The sequence below is a fragment of the Lampetra fluviatilis genome, unplaced genomic scaffold, assembly GCF_964198595.1.
Source record: "Lampetra fluviatilis unplaced genomic scaffold, kcLamFluv1.1 SCAFFOLD_460, whole genome shotgun sequence".
Lineage (NCBI taxonomy): Eukaryota > Metazoa > Chordata > Hyperoartia > Petromyzontiformes > Petromyzontidae > Lampetra > Lampetra fluviatilis.
The window spans coordinates 55,001-77,500 of record NW_027621666.1 but is presented as its reverse complement, the minus strand read 5'-3'; the positions used below and the strand labels follow the sequence as shown (position 1 = coordinate 77,500).

General features: G+C 56.1%; 1 protein-coding gene across 1 annotated transcript in view; it reads right to left on the bottom strand.

Annotated features, from left to right (window-relative positions):
• The window catches only part of SMPX (small muscle protein X-linked), a 23,171-nt gene that overhangs the window by 262 nt on the left and 409 nt on the right, over positions 1–22,500 (bottom strand). Inside the window, exons 2-3 of the mRNA XM_078885731.1 lie at positions 11,262–11,350; positions 8,812–8,904 (exon numbers count right to left, since the gene is read on the bottom strand). Coding sequence (XP_078741857.1) covers positions 8,812–8,904; positions 11,262–11,300 — 132 coding nt within the window. The 5' untranslated portion in view covers positions 11,301–11,350. The remainder of the gene's footprint in view (positions 1–8,811; positions 8,905–11,261; positions 11,351–22,500) is intronic.

The following is a 22,500-nucleotide window of genomic DNA, read 5'->3' as shown; positions in this document are numbered from 1 at the left end:
CTAGATTTGAAGCTTTCGTGACTGCAAGGATTCATACTCTGAGTTCTTTCGGTAAAGTCACCGTGTAGGTAAAAAATTAAATTAAAATTAATAAAAAAATTAAACAATAAAAATCACGACGTTTCGGAGGCAACACAAGCGTCCGTCGTCAGGTGGAGCCGTTACAGCTAAAATTACTGTAAACAGGTCCCTGCGGGGTGGGCTGGTAGGAACGATTAACCAAATAATATATAATGTATTATTACACTTGTTTAGCCAGGAAAGCCTCACTGAGTCTAAAGGTTTTTTTAATTAAAAACTATCTCAGGGAATGATAAGGGAATGTTACACTTGTTTAGCCAGGAAAGCCTCGCTGAGTCTAAAGGTTTTTGTAGGGTCCTGCCAAGTGTTTGCAGTAGGGGGCGATGTTGATACACCTAATCGGACGATACGAAGGGAGAGTTTGAGGCCTAGGTCTAGGCTTTAGGCCTAGCTGTAGGCTTTAGGGCGCTGTGAGTTAATTTTTAATTTAAATGTTTTAATTAAAAACTATCTCAGGGAATGATAAGGGAATGTTACACTTGTTTAGCCAGGAAAGCCTCGCTGAGTCTAAAGGTTTTTGTAGGGTCATGCCAAGTGTTTGCAGTCGGGGGCGATGCTGCTACACGGACGGACGGATGGACGGACGGACGATATAATCTATTGTAGGATGGTTCACTTCGTTCCTACCAGTATCAAGTGAAGAGATCTAATAGAGAAATGCGACTCTATAGGGCAAGAGAGAGGGGGGGGGGGGGCAAGGTAGGGGGGGAGGGGGGGAGGTTGGGGTTCTGTTGAGTGAAGCCGATTGATGACATCGATTCATTATGTGGGAGAGAGAGGGAGGGGGGAGGGTGAATATTGGAGAACAAAGTGGGGGCAGAAGTTGGGCTGATTAATAGGGGTGCTGAGTTTAGCCGATCGATATTATCTATTCTATGGTGAGGGGTCAGGAGCTTGTGGGGTCACCAAAACCGCGACTAAGATGACCCCCAGCTGGCACTGGGTCACGGGGTCAGGGGTCAGGTACAATGGGGCCAACATCATCATCATCATCACCATCATCACCACCATAATCATCACCAACATCACCATCATCATCACCATCATCACCACCACCATCATCACCACCATCATCACCACCATAATCACCACCCATCATCACCACCATAATCACCACCATCATCACCACCATCATCACCACTATCATCACCACCATCATCACCACCATCATCACCACCATCATCACCACCATCATCACCACCATCATCACCATCAACATCATCACTATCATCACCACCATCATCACCACCATCATCACCACCATCATCACCATCAACACGTGTTGTGTGTGTGTGACACGTGTTGTTGTGTGTGTGTGACACGTGTTGTGTGTGTGTGTGTGACACGTGTTGTGTGTGTGTGACACGTGTTGTGTGTGTGTGTGTGACACGTGTGTGTGTGTGTGTGTGACACGTGTTGTGTGTGTGTGTGTGTGTGTGTGACACGTGTTGTGTGTGTGTGTGTGACACGTGTTCGTGTGTGTGTGTGTGTGACACGTGTTGTGTGTGTGTGACACGTGTTGTGTGTGTGTGTGACACGTGTTGTGTGTGTGTGTGTGACACGTGTTGTGTGTGTGTGTGTGACACGTGTTGTGTGTGTGTGTGACACGTGTTGTGTGTGTGTGTGACACGTGTTGTGTGTGTGTGTGTGACACGTGTTGTGTGTGTGTGACACGTGTTGTGTGTGTGTGTGTGACACGTGTTGTGTGTGTGTGTGTGACACGTGTTGTGTGTGTGTGTGTGTGTGTGACACGTGTTGTGTGTGTGTGTGTGACACGTGTTGTGTGTGTGTGTGTGTGACACGTGTTGTGTGTGTGTGACACGTGTTGTGTGTGTGTGTGACACGTGTTGTGTGTGTGTGTGTGACACGTGTTGTGTGTGTGTGTGTGACACGTGTTGTGTGTGTGTGTGTGACACGTGTTGTGTGTGTGTGTGTGTGACACGTGTTGTGTGTGTGACACGTGTTGTGTGTGTGTGTGACACGTGTTGTGTGTGTGACACGTGTTGTGTGTGTGTGTGACACGTGTTGTGTGTGTGTGTGACACGTGTTGTGTGTGTGTGTGTGACACGTGTTGTGTGTGTGTGACACGTGTTGTGTGTGTGTGTGACACGTGTTGTGTGTGTGTGTGTGACACGTGTTGTGTGTGTGTGTGTGACACGTGTTGTGTGTGTGTGTGTGACACGTGTTGTGTGTGTGTGTGTGTGTGACACGTGTTGTGTGTGTGTGACACGTGTTGTGTGTGTGTGTGACACGTGTTGTGTGTGTGTGTGTGTGACACGTGTTGTGTGTGTGTGTGTGACACGTGTTGTGTGTGTGTGTGTGACACGTGTGTGTGTGTGTGTGTGACACGTGTTGTGTGTGTGTGTGTGTGTGTGTGTGACACGTGTTGTGTGTGTGTGTGTGTGTGTGACACGTGTTGTGTGTGTGTGACACGTGTTGTGTGTGTGTGTGACACGTGTTGTGTGTGTGTGTGTGACACGTGTTGTGTGTGTGTGTGTGACACGTGTTGTGTGTGTGTGTGACACGTGTTGTGTGTGTGTGTGACACGTGTTGTGTGTGTGTGTGTGACACGTGTTGTGTGTGTGTGACACGTGTTGTGTTGTGTGTGTGTGACACGTGTTGTGTGTGTGTGTGACACGTGTTGTGTGTGTGTGTGTGACACGTGTTGTGTGTGTGTGTGTGACACGTGTTGTGTGTGTGTGTGTGACACGTGTTGTGTGTGTGTGTGTGACACGTGTTGTGTGTGTGTGTGTGACACGTGTTGTGTGTGTTGACACGTTGTGTGTGTGTGTGTGTGACACGTGTTGTGTGTGTGTGTGACACGTGTTGTGTGTGTGTGTGACACGTGTTGTGTGTGTGTGTGTGTGTGTGTGACACGTGTGTGTGTGTGTGTGACACGTGTTGTGTGTGTGACACGTGTTGCGTGTGTGTGTGACACGTGTTGTGTGTGTGTGTGTGACACGTGTTGTGTGTGTGTGTGACACGTGTTGTGTGTGTGTGACACGTGTTGTGTGTGTGTGTGACACGTGTGTGTGTGTGTGTGTGACACGTGTTGTGTGTGTGTGTGTGTGTGACACGTGTTGTGTGTGTGTGTGTGACACGTGTTGTGTGTGTGTGTGTGACACGTGTTGTGTGTGTGTGTGTGTGACACGTGTTGTGTGTGTGTGTGTGACACGTGTTGTGTGTGTGTGTGTGTGACACGTGTTGTGTGTGTGTGTGACACGTGTTGTGTGTGTGTGACACGTGTTGTGTGTGTGTGTGACACGTGTTGTGTGTGTGTGTGACACGTGTTGTGTGTGTGTGACACGTGTTGTGTGTGTGACACGTGTTGTGTGGGTGTGTGACACGTGTTGTGTGTGTGTGTGTGTGACACGTGTTGTGTGTGTGACACGTGTTGTGTGTGTGTGTGTGACACGTGTGTGTGTGACACGTGTTGTGTGTGTGTGTGTGACACGTGTTGTGTGTGTGTGTGTGACACGTGTTGTGTGTGTGTGTGTGTGACACGTGTTGTGTGTGTGTGTGACACGTGTTGTGTGTGTGTGTGTGTGTGACACGTGTTGTGTGTGTGTGTGTGTGACACGTGTTGTGTGTGTGTGACACGTGTTGTGTGTGTGTGTGTGTGTGTGACACGTGTTGTGTGTGTGTGTGTGACACGTGTTGTGTGTGTGTGTGACACGTGTTGTGTGTGTGTGTGTGTGACACGTGTTGTGTGTGTGTGTGTGACACGTGTTGTGTGTGTGTGACACGTGTTGTGTGTGTGTGTGTGTGACACGTGTTGTGTGTGTGTGTGACACGTGTTGTGTGTGTGACACGTGTTGTGTGTGTGACACGTGTTGTGTGTGTGACACGTGTTGTGTGTGTGACACGTGTTGTGTGTGTGTGTGTGTGACACGTGTTGTGTGTGTGACACGTGTTGTGTGTGTGTGTGTGACACGTGTTGTGTGTGTGTGTGACACGTGTTGTGTGTGTGTGTGACACGTGTTGTGTGTGTGTGTGTGTGTGTGTGTGACACGTGTTGTGTGTGTGTGACACGTGTTGTGTGTGTGACACGTGTTGTGTGTGTGTGTGTGTGTGTGTGACACGTGTTGTGTGTGTGTGTGACACGTGTTGTGTGTGTGTGTGTGTGACACGTGTTGTGTGTGTGTGTGACACGTGTTGTGTGTGTGTGTGACACGTGTTGTGTGTGTGTGTGACACGTGTTGTGTGTGTGTGTGACACGTGTTGTGTGTGTGTGTGTGTGACACGTGTTGTGTGTGTGTGTGACACGTGTTGTGTGTGTGTGTGACACGTGTTGTGTGTGTGTGTGACACGTGTTGTGTGTGTGACACGTGTTGTGTGTGTGACACGTGTTGTGTGTGTGTGTGTGTGACACGTGTTGTGTGTGTGTGTGTGACACGTGTTGTGTGTGTGTGTGTGACACGTGTTGTGTGTGTGTGTGTGACACGTGTTGTGTGTGTGTGTGTGACACGTGTTGTGTGTGTGTGTGTGACACGTGTTGTGTGTGTGTGTGTGTGTGTGACACGTGTTGTGTGTGTGTGTGACACGTGTTGTGTGTGTGTGTGACACGTGTTGTGTGTGTGACACGTGTTGTGTGTGTGTGTGTGTGTGTGTGACACGTGTTGTGTGTGTGTGTGTGTGACACGTGTTGTGTGTGTGTGTGTGACACGTGTTGTGTGTGTGTGTGTGTGACACGTGTTGTGTGTGTGTGTGACACGTGTTGTGTGTGTGTGTGACACGTGTTGTGTGTGTGACACGTGTTGTGTGTGTGACACGTGTTGTGTGTGTGTGTGTGTGACACGTGTTGTGTGTGTGTGTGACACGTGTTGTGTGTGTGTGTGTGACACGTGTTGTGTGTGTGTGTGTGTGTGACACGTGTTGTGTGTGTGTGTGACACGTGTTGTGTGTGTGTGTGACACGTGTTGTGTGTGTGACACGTGTTGTGTGTGTGTGTGTGTGTGACACGTGTTGTGTGTGTGTGTGTGTGTGACACGTGTTGTGTGTGTGTGTGTGTGACACGTGTTGTGTGTGTGTGTGTGTGTGTGACACGTGTTGTGTGTGTGTGTGACACGTGTTGTGTGTGTGACACGTGTTGTGTGTGTGTGTGTGTGACACGTGTTGTGTGTGTGTGACACGTGTTGTGTGTGTGTGACACGTGTTGTGTGTGTGTGTGACACGTGTTGTGTGTGTGTGTGACACGTGTTGTGTGTGTGTGTGACACGTGTTGTGTGTGTGTGTGACACGTGTTGTGTGTGTGTGTGTGACACGTGTTGTGTGTGTGACACGTGTTGTGTGTGTGTGTGTGTGACACGTGTTGTGTGTGTGACACGTGTTGTGTGTGTGTGTGTGACACGTGTTGTGTGTGTGTGTGACACGTGTTGTGTGTGTGACACGTGTTGTGTGTGTGTGACACGTGTTGTGTGTGTGTGTGTGACACGTGTTGTGTGTGTGTGTGACACGTGTGTGTGTGTGACACGTGTTGTGTGTGTGACACGTGTTGTGTGTGTGTGACACGTGTTGTGTGTGTGTGTGTGTGACACGTGTTGTGTGTGTGTGACACGTGTTGTGTGTGTGTGACACGTGTTGTGTGTGTGTGTGTGACACGTGTTGTGTGTGTGTGTGTGACACGTGTTGTGTGTGTGTGACACGTGTTGTGTGTGTGTGACACGTGTTGTGTGTGACACGTGTTGTGTGTGTGACACGTGTTGTGTGTGTGTGTGTGTGTGACACGTGTTGTGTGTGTGTGTGTGACACGTGTTGTGGTGTGTGTGACACGTGTTGTGTGTGACACGTGTTGTGTGTGTGACACGTGTTGTGTGTGTGTGTGTGTGTGACACGTGTTGTGTGTGTGTGTGTGTGTGACACGTGTTGTGTGTGTGTGACACGTGTTGTGTGTGACACGTGTTGTGTGTGACACGTGTTGTGTGTGTGTGTGTGTGTGACACGTGTTGTGTGTGTGTGACACGTGTTGTGTGTGACACGTGTTGTGTGTGTGACACGTGTTGTGTGTGTGTGTGTGTGTGACACGTGTTGTGTGTGTGTGTGTGACACGTGTTGTGTGTGACACGTGTTGTGTGTGTGTGTGTGTGTGACACGTGTTGTGTGTGTGTGACACGTGTTGTGTGTGTGTGTGTGTGTGACACGTGTTGTGTGTGTGTGTGTGACACGTGTTGTGTGTGTGTGTGACACGTGTTGTGTGTGTGTGTGTGACACGTGTTGTGTGTGTGTGACACGTGTTGTGTGTGTGTGTGTGTGACACGTGTTGTGTGTGTGTGTGACACGTGTTGTGTGTGTGTGTGACACGTGTTGTGTGTGTGACACGTGTTGTGTGTGTGTGTGTGACACGTGTTGTGTGTGTGTGTGACACGTGTTGTGTGTGTGTGACACGTGTTGTGTGTGTGTGTGACACGTGTTGTGTGTGTGTGACACGTGTTGTGTGTGTGTGTGTGTGACACGTGTTGTGTGTGTGTGACACGTGTTGTGTGTGTGTGTGTGCGACACGTGTTGTGTGTGGGTGTGTGACACGTGTTGTGTGTGTGTGTGACACGTGTTGTGTGTGTGTGTGTGACACGTGTTGTGTGTGTGTGTGTGTGACACGTGTTGTGTGTGTGTGTGTGTGACACGTGTTGTGTGTGTGACACGTGTTGTGTGTGTGTGTGTGACACGTGTTGTGTGTGTGTGTGTGACACGTGTTGTGTGTGTGTGTGTGACACGTGTTGTGTGTGTGACACGTGTTGTGTGTGTGTGTGTGACACGTGTTGTGTGTGGGTGTGTGACACGTGTTGTGTGTGTGTGTGACACGTGTTGTGTGTGTGTGTGTGACACGTGTTGTGTGTGTGTGTGACACGTGTTGTGTGTGTGTGACACGTGTTGTGTGTGTGTGTGTGACACGTGTTGTGTGTGTGTGTGTTTGACACGTGTTGTGTGTGTGTGACACGTGTTGTGTGTGTGTGTGTGACACGTGTTGTGTGTGTGTGTGACACGTGTTGTGTGTGTGTGACACGTGTTGTGTGTGTGTGTGTGACACGTGTTGTGTGTGTGTGTGACACGTGTTGTGTGTGTGTGTGTGTGACACGTGTTGTGTGTGTGTGTGACACGTGTTGTGTGTGTGTGTGTGTGACACGTGTTGTGTGTGTGTGACACGTGTTGTGTGTGTGTGTGACACGTGTTGTGTGTGTGTGTGTGACACGTGTTGTGTGTGTGTGTGTGTGACACGTGTTGTGTGTGACACGTGTTGTGTGTGTGTGTGACACGTGTTGTGTGTGTGTGACACGTGTTGTGTGTGTGTGTGACACGTGTTGTGTGTGTGTGTGTGACACGTGTTGTGTGTGTGTGTGTGTGACACGTGTTGTGTGTGTGTGTGACACGTGTTGTGTGTGTGTGTGTGACACGTGTTGTGTGTGTGTGTGTGACACGTGTGTTGTGTGTGTGTGACACGTGTTGTGTGTGTGTGTGACACGTGTTGTGTGTGTGTGTGTGACACGTGTTGTGTGTGTGTGTGTGTGTGACACGTGTTGTGTGTGTGTGTGTGTGTGTGACACGTGTTGTGTGTGTGACACGTGTTGTGTGTGTGACACGTGTTGTGTGTGTGACACGTGTTGTGTGTGTGTGTGACACGTGTTGTGTGTGTGTGTGACACGTGTTGTGTGTGTTGTGTGTGACACGTGTTGTGTGTGTGTGACACGTGTTGTGTGTGTGTGACACGTGTTGTGTGTGTGTGTGTGTGACACGTGTTGTGTGTGTGTGTGACACGTGTTGTGTGTGTGACACGTGTTGTGTGTGTGTGACACGTGTTGTGTGTGTGTGACACGTGTTGTGTGTGTGTGTGACACGTGTGTGTGTGTGTGTGTGTGACACGTGTTGTGTGTGTGTGTGACACGTGTTGTGTGTGTGACACGTGTTGTGTGTGTGTGTGTGTGACACGTGTTGTGTGTGTGTGTGTGACACGTGTTGTGTGTGTGTGTGTGTGTGTGACACGTGTTGTGTGTGACACGTGTTGTGTGTGACACGTGTTGTGTGTGTGTGTGTGTGACACGTGTTGTGTGTGTGACACGTGTTGTGTGTGTGTGTGACACGTGTTGTGTGTGTGTGTGACACGTGTTGTGTGTGACACGTGTTGTGTGTGTGTGTGACACGTGTTGTGTGTGTGTGACACGTGTTGTGTGTGACACGTGTTGTGTGTGTGTGTGTGTGTGACACGTGTTGTGTGTGTGTGTGTGACACGTGTTGTGTGTGTGTGTGTGTGACACGTGTTGTGTGTGTGTGTGACACGTGTTGTGTGTGTGTGTGTGACACGTGTTGTGTGTGTGTGTGTGACACGTGTTGTGTGTGTGTGACACGTGTTGTGTGTGTGTGTGACACGTGTTGTGTGTGTGTGTGTGTGTGACACGTGTTGTGTGTGTGTGTGTGTGACACGTGTTGTGTGTGTGTGTGTGACACGTGTTGTGTGTGTGTGTGTGACACGTGTTGTGTGTGTGTGTGTGACACGTGTTGTGTGTGTGTGTGTGTGACACGTGTTGTGTGTGTGTGTGTGTGACACGTGTTGTGTGTGTGTGTGACACGTGTTGTGTGTGTGTGTGTGTGACACGTGTTGTGTGTGTGTGTGACACGTGTTGTGTGTGTGTGTGACACGTGTTGTGTGTGTGTGACACGTGTTGTGTGTGTGTGTGTGTGACACGTGTTGTGTGTGTGTGTGACACGTGTTGTGTGTGTGTGTGTGTGACACGTACTCACCTGTGAATCTTCGCTGGGCCCTGGGGCGTCTCTGCGGAGCCCTGGGGGCACCGCTCCGGGCTTGAGGCCTCCCATGGGAATGTTCATGGACGCCTGGGGGGCACAAAGACACAGGCAAAGGTGGCCCCAGGTAGCTTTCAGCAGGGCTGTAGGGGCAAGTGCGCTGCTAAGAGACTCAGGCAAAGGTGGCCCCAGGTAGCCACCAGCAGGCCTGTAGGGGCAAGTGCAGTTACACAGGCAAAGGTGGCACAGATAGCCTCCAGCAGGGCTGTAGGGGCAAGTGCGCTGCTAAGAGACTCAGGCAAAGGTGGCCCCAGGTAGCCTCCAGCAGGGCTGTAGGGTCAAGTGCAGTTACACAGGCAAAGGTGGTCCCAGGTAGCCTACGGCAGGGCTGTAGGGGCAAGTGCGCTGCTAAGAGACTCAGGCAAAGGTGGCCCCAGGTAGCCTCCAGCAGGGCTGTAGGGGCAAGTGCAGTTACACAGGCAAAGGTGGCACAGATAGCCTCCATCAGGGCTGTAGGGGCAAGTGCATTGCTAGGAGACTCAGGCAAAGGTGCCCCAGGTAGCCTCCAGCAGGGCTGTAGGGGCAAGTGCAGTTACACAGGCAAAGGTGGCCCCAGGTAGCTTTCAGCAGGGATGTAGGGGCAAGTGCAGTTACACAGGCAAAGGTGGTCCCAGGTAGCCTCCAGCAGGGCTGTAGGGACAAGTGCAGTTACACAGGCAAAGGTGGCCCCAGGTAGCCTCCAGCAGGGATGTAGGGGCAAGTGCAGGTACACAGGCAAAGGTGGCCCCAGCTAGCCTACAGCAGGGCTGTAGTGGCAAGTGCACTGCTAAGAGACTCAGGCAAAGGTGGCCCAGGTAGCCTACGGCAGGGCTGTAGGGGCAAGTGCAGGTACACAGGCAAAGGTGGCCCCAGGTAGCCTACAGCAGGGGTGTAGGGGCAAGTGCGCTGCTAAGAGACTCAGGCAAAGGTGGCCCCAGGTAGCCTCCAGCAGGGATGTAGGGGCAAGTGCAGTTACACAGGCAAAGGTGGCCCCAGGTAGCCTCCAGCAGGGGTGTAGGGGCAAGTGCGCTGCTAAGAGACTCAGGCAAAGGTGGCCCCAGGTAGCCTCCAGCAGGGATGTAGGGGCAAGTGCAGTTACACAGGCAAAGGTGGCACAGGTAGCTTTCAGCAGGGATGTAGGGGCAAGTGCAGTTACACAGGCAAAGGTGGTCCCAGGTAGCCTACGGCAGGGCTGTAGGGGCAAGTGCAGTTACACAGGCAAAGGTGGCCCAGATAGCCTCCAGCAGGACTGTAGGGGTAAGTGCAGTTACACAGGCAAAGGTGGCCCCAGGTAGCCTCCAGCAGGGCTGTAGGGGCAAGTGCAGTTACACAGGCAAAGGTGGCCCCAGGTAGCCTCCGGCAGGGGTGTTGGGGCAAGTGCGCTGCTAAGAGACTAAGGCAAAGGTGGCCCCAGGTAGCCTCCAGCAGGGCTGTAGGGGCAAGTGCAGTTACACAGGCAAAGGTGGCCCCAGGTAGCTTTCAGCAGGGATGTAGGGGCAAGTGCAGTTACACAGGCAAAGGTGGTCCCAGGTAGCCTACGGCAGGGTTGTAGGGGCAAGTGCAGTTACACAGGCAAAGGTGGCCCAGATAGCCTCCAGCAGGACTGTAGGGGTAAGTGCAGTTACACAGGCAAAGGTGGCCCCAGGTAGCCTCCAGCAGGACTGTAGGGGTAAGTGCAGTTACACAGGCAAAGGTGGCCCCAGGTAGCCTCCAGCAGGGCTGTAGGGACAAGTGCAGTTACACAGGCAAAGGTGGCCCAGGTAGCCTCCGGCAGGGGTGTAGGGGCAAGTGCACTGCTAAGAGACTCAGGCAAAGGTGGCCCCAGGTAGCCTCCAGCAGGGATGTAGGGGCAAGTGCAGGTACACAGGCAAAGGTGGCCCCAGCTAGCCTACAGCAGGGCTGTAGGGGCAAGTGCAGTTACACAGGCAAAGGTGGCCCAGGTAGCCTCCGGCAGGGGTGTAGGGGCAAGTGCACTGCTAAGAGACTCAGGCAAAGGTGGCCCCAGGTAGCCTCCAGCAGGGCTGTAGGGACAAGTGCAGTTACACAGGCAAAGGTGGCCCAGGTAGCCTCCGGCAGGGGTGTAGGGGCAAGTGCACTGCTAAGAGACTCAGGCAAAGGTGGCCCCAGGTAGCCTCCAGCAGGGATGTAGGGGCAAGTGCAGGTACACAGGCAAAGGTGGCCCCAGGTAGCCTACAGCAGGGCTGTAGGGGCAAGTGCAGTTACACAGGCAAAGGTGGCCCCAGGTAGCCTCCAGCAGGGCTGTAGGGGCAAGTGCAGCTACACAGGCAAAGGTGGCCCCAGGTAGCCTCCAGCAGGGCTGTAGGGGCAAGTGCAGTTACACAGGCAAAGGTGGCCCAGGTAGCCTCCAGCAGGGCTGTAGGGGCAAGTGCAGGCCACGTGTTCCTCACCTGCATGGAGCGAATGTTGGAGGATGGTTGACGCGACATTTTGGGGAGCGAGCAACGAGTCGACCAGCAAGGAGTCACCCAGAGTCAACCTAGCAACGAGAAAGTCACCCACAGACTCACCCACAGACTCACCCACAGACTCACCACACAGAGACCCACAGACTCACCCACAGACTCACCCACAGACTCACCCACAGACTCACCCACAGACTCACCCCACAGAGACCCACAGACTCACCCACAGACTCACCCACAGACTCACCCACAGACTCACCCACAGACTCACCCACAGACTCATCCACAGACTCACCACACAGAGACCCACAGACTCACCCACAGACTCACCCACAGACTCACCACACAGAGACCCACAGACTCACCACACAGAGACCCACAGATTCATCACACAGAGACCCACAGACTCACCACACAGAGACCCACAGACTCACCACACAGAGACCCACAGATTCATCACACAGAGACCCACAGACTCACCACACAGAGACCCACAGACTCACCACACAGAGACCCACAGACTCATCACACAGAGACCCACAGACTCACCACACAGAGACCCACAGACTCACCACGCAGAGACCCACAGATTCATCACACAGAGACCCACAGACTCACCACACAGAGACCCACAGACTCACCACGCAGAGACCCACAGATTCATCACACAGAAACCCACAGACTCACCACACAGAGACCCACAGACTCACCACACAGAGACCCACAGACTCATCACACAGAGACCCACAGACTCACCACACAGAGACCCACAGACTCGCCACACAGAGACCCACAGACTCACCACACAGAGACCCACAGAATCACCACACAGAGACCCACAGACTCACCACACAAAGACCCACAGACTCACCACACAGAGACCCACAGACTCACCACACAGAGACCCACAGACTCACCACACAGAGGCCCACAGACTCACCACACAGAGACCCACAGACTCACCACACAGAGACCCACAGACTCACCACACAGAGACCCACAGACTCACCACACAGAGACCCACAGACTCACCCACAGACTCACCCACAGACTCACCCACAGACTCACCCACAGACTCACCCACAGACTCACCACACAGAGACCCACAGACTCACCCACAGACTCACCCACAGACTCACCCACAGACTCACCCACAGACTCACCCACAGACTCACCACACAGACACCCACAGACTCACCCACAGACTCACCCACAGACTCACCCACAGACTCACCCACAGACTCACCACACAGAGACCCACAGACTCACCCACAGACTCACCCACAGACTCACCACACAGAGACCCACAGACTCACCACACAGAGACCCACAGACTCACCACACAGAGACCCACAGACTCACCACACAGAGACCCACAGACTCACCACACAGAGACCCACAGACTCACCACACAGAGACCCACAGACTCACCACGCAGAGACCCACAGACTCACCACATAGAGACCCACAGACTCACCACACAGAGACCCACAGACTCACCACGCAAGAGACCCACAGACTCAGCACACAGAGACCCACAGACTCACCACACAAAGACCCACAGACTCACCACACAGAGACCCACAGACTCACCACACAGAGACCCACAGACTCACCACACAGACACCCACAGACTCATTACACAGAGACCCACAGACTCACCGCACAGAGACCCATAGACTCACCACACAGAGACCCACAGACTCACCCCACAGAGATCCACAGACTCACCACAAAGAGACCCATAGACTCATCACACAGAGACCCAAAGACTCACCACACAGAGACACATAGACTCATCACACAGAGATCCACAGACTCACCACACAGAGACCCAAAGACTCACCACACAGAGACCCATAGACTCATCACACAGAGACCCATAGACTCACCACACAGAGACCCACATATTGATCACACAGAGACCCATAGACTCACCACACAGAGACCCATAGACTCACCATACAGAGATCTGCCCATAGACTCAACACTGCACCATAGACTCAACACTGCACCATAGACACAACACTGCACCATAGACTCAACACTGCCCATAGACTCAACACTGCACCATAGACTCAACACTGCACCATAGACTCAACACTGCACCATCGACTCAACACTGCCCATAGACTCAACACTGCACCATAGACTCAGCACTGCACCATAGACTCAGCACTGCACCATAGACTCAACACTGCACCATAGACTCAACACTGCACCATAGACTCAACACTGCCCATCGACTCAACACTGCCCATAGACTCAACACTGCACCATAGACTCAACACTGCACCATAGACTCAACACTGCACCATAGACTCAACACTGCACCATAGACTCAACACTGCACCATAGACTCAGCACTGCACCATAGACTCAACACTGCACCATGGACTCAACACTGCACCATAGACTCAACACTGCACCATAGACTCAGCACTGCACCATAGACTCAACACTGCACCATAGACTCAACACTGCACCATAGACTCAACACTGCACCATAGACTCAACACTGCCCATACTCAACATCGTTTACTCACCACCCACCCACCCACTCACCTACTCACTCACCCACCCACTCACCCACTCACCCACTCACTCACCCACTCACCCACTCACTCACCCACTCACCCACTCACCCACCCACTCACTCACCCACTCACTCACCAACTCACCCACCCACTCACCTACTCACCCACCCACCCACTCACTCACCCACCCACTCACCCACCCAATCACCCACTGACTCACCCACTCACTCACCCACCCACTCACCCACGCACCCACGCACGCACCCACCCACTCACCCACTCACCCACCCACTCACCCACCCACTCACTCACCCACTCACTCACCCACCCACCCACTCACCCACTCACCCACCCACCCACTCACCCACCCACTCACCCACTCACCTACTCACCCACTCACTCACCCACTCACCTACTCACCCATCCACTCACCCACCCACTCACCCACTCACCCACTCACTCACCCATTCACCCACCCACCCACTCACCCACTCACTCACCCACTCACTCACCCACTCACCCACTCACCCACCCACTCACCCAGTCACTCACCCACTCACCCACTCACCCACTCACTTACCCACTCACCCACTCACCCACCCACTCACCCACCCACCCACTCACCTACTCACTCACTCACTCACCCACTCACCCACTCACCCACTCACTCACTCACTCACCCACTCACCCACTCACTCACTCACTCACCCACTCACCTACCCACTCACTCACCCACTCACTCACCCACTCACCCACCCACTCACCCACTCACCGACCGACCCACTCACTCACCCACTCACCCACTCACCCATCCACTCACTCATTCACCTACTCACCAACCCACCCACTCACCCATTCACCCACTCACTCACTCACCCACGCACTCACCCACTCACCCACCCACCCACTCACCCACCCACTCACCCACTCACCTACTCACCCACCCACTCACTCACCCACTCACTCACCCACTCACCCACCCACCCACCCACTCACCCAGTCACTCACCCACTCACCCACTCACTCACGCATTCACCCACCCACTCACCCACCCACCAACTCACCTACTCACTCACTCACCCACCCACTCACCCACTCACCCACCCATCCACTCACCCACCCACTAACCCACTCACTCACTCACCCACCCACCCACCCACTCACCCACTCACCCACCCACTCACCCACCCACTCACCCACTCACCCACCCACCCACTCACTCACCCACTCAGCCACTCACCCAGTCACTCACCCACTCACCCACTCACTCACCCACTCACTCACCCACTCACTCACCCACCCACCCACTCACCCACCCACCCACTCACCTTCTCACTCACTCACTCACTCACCCACTCACCCACTCACCCACTCACCCACCCACCCACTCACCCACTCACCGACCGACCCACTCACTCACCCACTCACCCACTCACCCATCCACTCATTCATTCACTCACCAACCCACCCACTCACCCATTCACCCACTCACTCACCCACGAACTCAACCACTCACCCACCCACCCACTCACCCACCCACTCACCCACTCACCTACTCACCCACCCACTCACTCACCCACTCACTCACCCACTCACCCACTCACCCACCCACCCACTCACCCAGTCACTCACCCACTCACCCACTCACTCACCCACCCACTCACCTACTCACCCACCCACTCACCCACTCACCCACCCACTCACCCACTCACCCACTCACTCACCCACTCACCCACCCACTCACTCACCCACTCACTCACCCACTCACCCACCCACTCACCCACTCACCCACCCACCCACCCACCCACCCACTCACTCACCCACTCACTCACCCACCCACTCACCCACCCAATCACCCACTGACTCACCCACTCACTCACCCACCCACTCACCCACGCACCCACGCACGCACCCACCCACTCACCCACTCACCCACCTACTCACCCACCCACTCACCCACCCACTCACTCACCCACTCACTCACCCACTCACTCACCCACTCACCCATTCACTTAGCCACCCACCCACTCACCCACTCACCCACCCACTGACCCACCCACTCACTCACCCACTCACTCACCCACCCACCCACCCACTCACCCACTCACCCACCCACCCACTCACCCACCCACTCACCCACTCACCTACTCACCCACTCACTCACCCACTCACTCACCCACTCACCCACTCACCCACCCACTCACCCACCCACTCACCCACTCACCCACCCACTCACCCACCCACCCACTCACCCACCCACTCACTCACCCACTCACCCACCCACTCACTCACCCACCCACCCACCCACTCACCCACTCACCCACCCACTCACCCACCCACTCACCCACTTACCCACTCACCCACCCACCCACTCACTCACCCACTCACCCACTCACTCACCCACTCACTCACCCACCCACTCACCCACCCACCCACCCACCCACTCACCTAGTCACTCACTCACCCACTCACCCACTCACTCACCCACTCACCCACCCACCCACTCACCCACTCACCGACCGACCCACTCACTCACCCACTCACCCACTCACCCATCCACTCACTCATTCACCCACTCACCCACTCACTCACCCACTCACCCACTCACCCACCCACCCACTCACCCATTCACCCACTCACTCACCCACGAACTCACCCACTCACCCACCCACTCACCCACCCACTCACCCACTCACCTACTCACCCACCCACTCACTCACCCACTCACTCACCCACTCACCCACTCACCCACCCACCCACTCACCCAGTCACTCACCCACTCACCCTTCCACTCACCCACTCACCCACTCACTCACCCACTCACCCAACCACTCACTCACCCACTCACTCACCCACTCACTCACCCACTCACCCACTCACCCACCCACTCACCCACTCACCCACCCACCCACTCACTCACCCACCCACTTACCCACCCAATCACCCACTGACTCACCCACTCACTCACCCACCCACTCACCCACGCACCCACGCACGCACCCACCCACTCACCCACTCACCCACCTACTCACCCACCCACTCACCCACCCACTCACTCACTCACCCACTCACTCACCCACTCACTCACCCACTCACCCATTCACTTAGCCACCCACCCACTCACCCACTCACCCACCCACTCACCCACCCACTCACTCACCCACCCACCCACCCACTCACCCACTCACCCACCCACCCACTCACCCACCCACTCACCCACTCACCTACTCACCCACTCACTCACCCACTCACCTACTCACCCATCCACTCACCCACCCACTCACCCACTCACCCACTCACTCACCCACTCACCCACTCACCCACCCACCCACTCACCCACTCACTCACCCACTCACCCACTCACCCACCCACCCACTCACCCAGTCACTCACCCACTCACCCTTCCACTCACCCACTCACCCACTCACTCACCCACTCACCCACTCACCCACCCACTCACTCACCCACTCACTCACCCACTCACTCACCCACCCACTTACCCACCCAATCACCCACTGACTCACCCACTCACTCACCCACCCACTCACCCACGCACCCACGCACGCACCCACCCACTCACCCACCTACTCACCCACCCACTCACCCACCCACTCACTCACCCACTCACTCACCTACTCACTCACCCACTCACCCATTAACTTAGCCACCCACCCACTCACCCACTCACCCACCCACTCACCCACCCACTCACCCACGCACCCACGCACGCACCCACCCACTCACCCACTCACCCACCTACTCACCCACCCACTCACCCACCCACTCACTCACCCACTCACTCACCCACTCACTCACCCACTCACCCATTCACTTAGCCACCCACCCACTCACCCACTCACCCACCCACTGACCCACCCACTCACTCACCCACTCACTCACCCACCCACCCACCCACTCACCCACTCACCCACCCACCCACTCACCCACCCACTCACCCACTCACCTACTCACCCACTCACTCACCCACTCACTCACCCACTCACCCACTCACCCACCCACTCACCCACCCACTCACCCACTCACCCACCCACTCACCCACCCACCCACCCACTCACCCACCCACTCACTCACCCACTCACCCACCCACTCACTCACCCACCCACCCACCCACTCACCCACTCACCCACCCACTCACCCACCCACTCACCCACTTACCCACTCACCCACCCACCCACTCACTCACCCACTCACCCACTCACTCACCCACTCACTCACCCACCCACTCACCCACCCACCCACCCACCCACTCACCTAGTCACTCACTCACCCACTCACCCACTCACTCACCCACTCACCCACCCACCCACTCACCCACTCACCGACCGACCCACTCACTCACCCACTCACCCACTCACCCATCCACTCACTCATTCACCCACTCACCCACTCACTCACCCACTCACCCACTCACCCACCCACCCACTCACCCATTCACCCACTCACTCACCCACGAACTCACCCACTCACCCACCCACTCACCCACCCACTCACCCACTCACCTACTCACCCACCCACTCACTCACCCACTCACTCACCCACTCACCCACTCACCCACCCACCCACCCACTCACCCAGTCACTCACCCACTCACCCTTCCACTCACCCACTCACCCACTCACTCACCCACTCACCCACCCACTCACTCACCCACTCACTCACCCACTCACTCACCCACTCACCCACTCACCCACCCACTCACCCACTCACCCACGCACCCACGCACGCACCCACCCACTCACCCACTCACCCACCTACTCACCCACCCACTCACCCACCCACTCACTCACTCACCCACTCACTCACCCACTCACTCACCCACGCACCCACGCACGCACCCACCCACTCACCCACTCACCCACCTACTCACCCACCCACTCACCCACCCACTCACTCACTCACCCACTCACTCACCCACTCACTCACCCACTCACCCATTCACTTAGCCACCCACCCACTCACCCACTCACCCACCCACTCACCCACCCACTCACTCACCCACCCACCCACCCACTCACCCACTCACCCACCCACCCACTCACCCACCCACTCACCCACTCACCTACTCACCCACTCACTCACCCACTCACCTACTCACCCATCCACTCACCCACCCACTCACCCACTCACCCACTCACTCACCCACTCACCCACTCACCCACCCACCCACTCACCCACTCACTCACCCACTCACCCACTCACCCACCCACCCACTCACCCAGTCACTCACCCACTCACCCTTCCACTCACCCACTCACCCACTCACTCACCCACTCACCCACTCACCCACCCACTCACTCACCCACTCACTCACCCACTCACTCACCCACCCACTTACCCACCCAATCACCCACTGACTCACCCACTCACTCACCCACCCACTCACCCACGCACCCACGCACGCACCCACCCACTCACCCACCTACTCACCCACCCACTCACCCACCCACTCACTCACCCACTCACTCACCTACTCACTCACCCACTCACCCATTAACTTAGCCACCCACCCACTCACCCACTCACCCACCCACTCACCCACTCACTCACTCACCCACTCACTCACTCACCCACCCACCCACCCACTCACCCACTCACCCACCCACTCACCCACCCACTCACCCACTCACCTACTCACCCACTCACTCACCCACTCACCTACTCACCCATCCACTCACCCACCCACTCACCCACTCACCCACTCACTCACCCACTCACCCACTCACCCACCCACTCACCCACCCACTCACCCACTCACCCACCCACTCACCCACCCACCCACTCACCCACTCACCCACTCACCCACCCACTCACCCACCCACTCACCCACCCACTCACCCACTCACCCACCCATCCACTCACCCACCCACCCACTCACTCACTCACCCACTCACCCACTCACCCACCCACCCACTCACCCACTCACTCACCCACTCACCCACTCACCCACCCACCCACTCACCCAGTCACTCACCCACTCACCCTTCCACTCACCCACTCACCCACTCACTCACCCACTCACCCACTCACCCACCCACTCACTCACCCACTCACTCACCCACTCACTCACCCACCCACTTACCCACCCAATCACCCACTGACTCACCCACTCACTCACCCACCCACTCACCCACGCACCCACGCACGCACCCACCCACTCACCCACTCACCCACCTACTCACCCACCCACTCACCCACCCACTCACTCACCCACTCACTCACCTACTCACTCACCCACTCACCCATTAACTTAGCCACCCACCCACTCACCCACTCACCCACCCACTCACCCACTCACTCACTCACCCACTCACTCACTCACCCACCCACCCACCCACTCACCCACTCACCCACCCACTCACCCACCCACTCACCCACTCACCTACTCACCCACTCACTCACCCACTCACCTACTCACCCATCCACTCACCCACCCACTCACCCACTCACCCACCCACTCACCCACTCACCCACTCACCCACCCACTCACCCACCCACTCACCCACTCACCCACCCACTCACCCACCCACCCACTCACCCACTCACTCACCCACTCACCCACCCACTCACCCACCCACTCACCCACTCACCCACCCATCCACTCACCCACCCACTAACCCACTCACTCACTCACTCACCCACCACACCCACTCACTCACCCACTCACCCACCCACTCACCCACCCACTCACCCACTCACTCACCCACCCACTCACTCACCCACTCACCCACTCACCCACCCACCCACTCACCCAGTCACTCACCCACTCACCCACTCACTCACCCACTCACCCACTCACCCACTCACTCACCCACTCACCCACCCACCCACTCACCTACTCACCCACTCACCCACTCACCCACTCACTCACCCACTCACCCACCCACTCACTCACCCACTCACTCACCCACTCACCCACCCACTCACCCACTCACCGACCGACCCACTCACTCACCCACTCACCCACTCACCCATCCACTCACTCATTCACCCACTCACCAATCCACCCACTCACCCATTCACCCACTCACTCACCCACGCACTCACCCACTCACCCACCTACCCACTCACCCACCCACTCACCCACTCACCTACTCACCCACCCACTCACTCACCCACCCACTCACCCACTCACCCACCCACCCACCCACTCACCCACTCACTCACCCACTCACCCACCCACTCACTCATCCACTCACTCATTCACTCACCCACTCACCCACCCACTCACCCACCCACCCACTCACCCACCCACCCACCCACCCACTCACTCACTCACCCACTCACTCACCCACTCACCCATTCACTTAGCCACCCACCCACTCACCCACCCACTCACCCACCCACTCACTCACCCACCCACCCACCCACCCACTCACCCACTCACCCACCCACTCACCCACCCACTCACCCACTCACCTACTCACCCACTCACTCACCCGCTCACCTACTCACCCATCCACTCACCCACCCACTCACCCACTCACCCACTCACTCACCCACTCACCCACTCACCCACCCACCCACTCACCCACTCACTCACCCACTCACCCACTCACCCACCCACCCACTCACCCAGTCACTCACCCACTCACCCTTCCACTCACCCACTCACCCACTCACTCACCTACTCACCCACACACCCACCCACTCACTCACCCACTCACTCACCCACTCACCCACTCACCCACCCACCCACTCACCCACTCACCCACCCACCCACTCACTCACCCACCCACTTACCCACCCAATCACCCACTGACTCACCCACTCACCCACCCACTCACCCACGCACCCACGCACGCACCCACCCACTCACCCACTCACCCACCTACTCACCCACCCACTCACCCACCCACTCACTCACCCACTCACTCACCCACTCACCCATTAACTTAGCCACTCACCCACTCACCCACCCACTCACCCACCCACTCACTCACCCACTCACTCACCCACCCACCCACCCACCCACTCACCCACTCACCCACCCACCCACTCACCCACCCACTCACCCACTCACCTACTCACCCACTCACTCACCCACTCACCTACTCACCCATCCACTCACCCACCCACTCACCCACTCACTCACCCACTCACCCACTCACCCACCCACCCACTCACCCACCCACTCACCCACTCACCCACCCACTCACCCACCCACCCACTCACCCACTCACTCACCCACTCACCCACCCACTCACCCACCCACTCACCCACCCACTCACCCACTCACCCACCCATCCCCTCACCCACCCACTAACCCACTCACTCACTCACTCACCCACCCACCCACTCACTCACCCACTCACCCACCCACTCACCCATCCACTCACCCACTCACTCACCCACCCACTCACTCACCCACTCACCCACTCACCCACCCACCCACTCACCCAGTCACTCACCCACTCACCCATTCACTCACCCACTCACTCACCCACTCACCCACTCACCCACCCACTCACCCACCCACCCACTCACCTACTCACCCACTCACCCACTCACCCACTCACCCACTCACCCACCCACTCACTCACCCACTCACTCACCCACTCACCCACCCACTCACCCACTCACCGACCGACCCACTCACTCACCCACTCACCCACTCACCCATCCACTCACTCATTCACCCACTCACCAACCCACCAACTCACCCATTC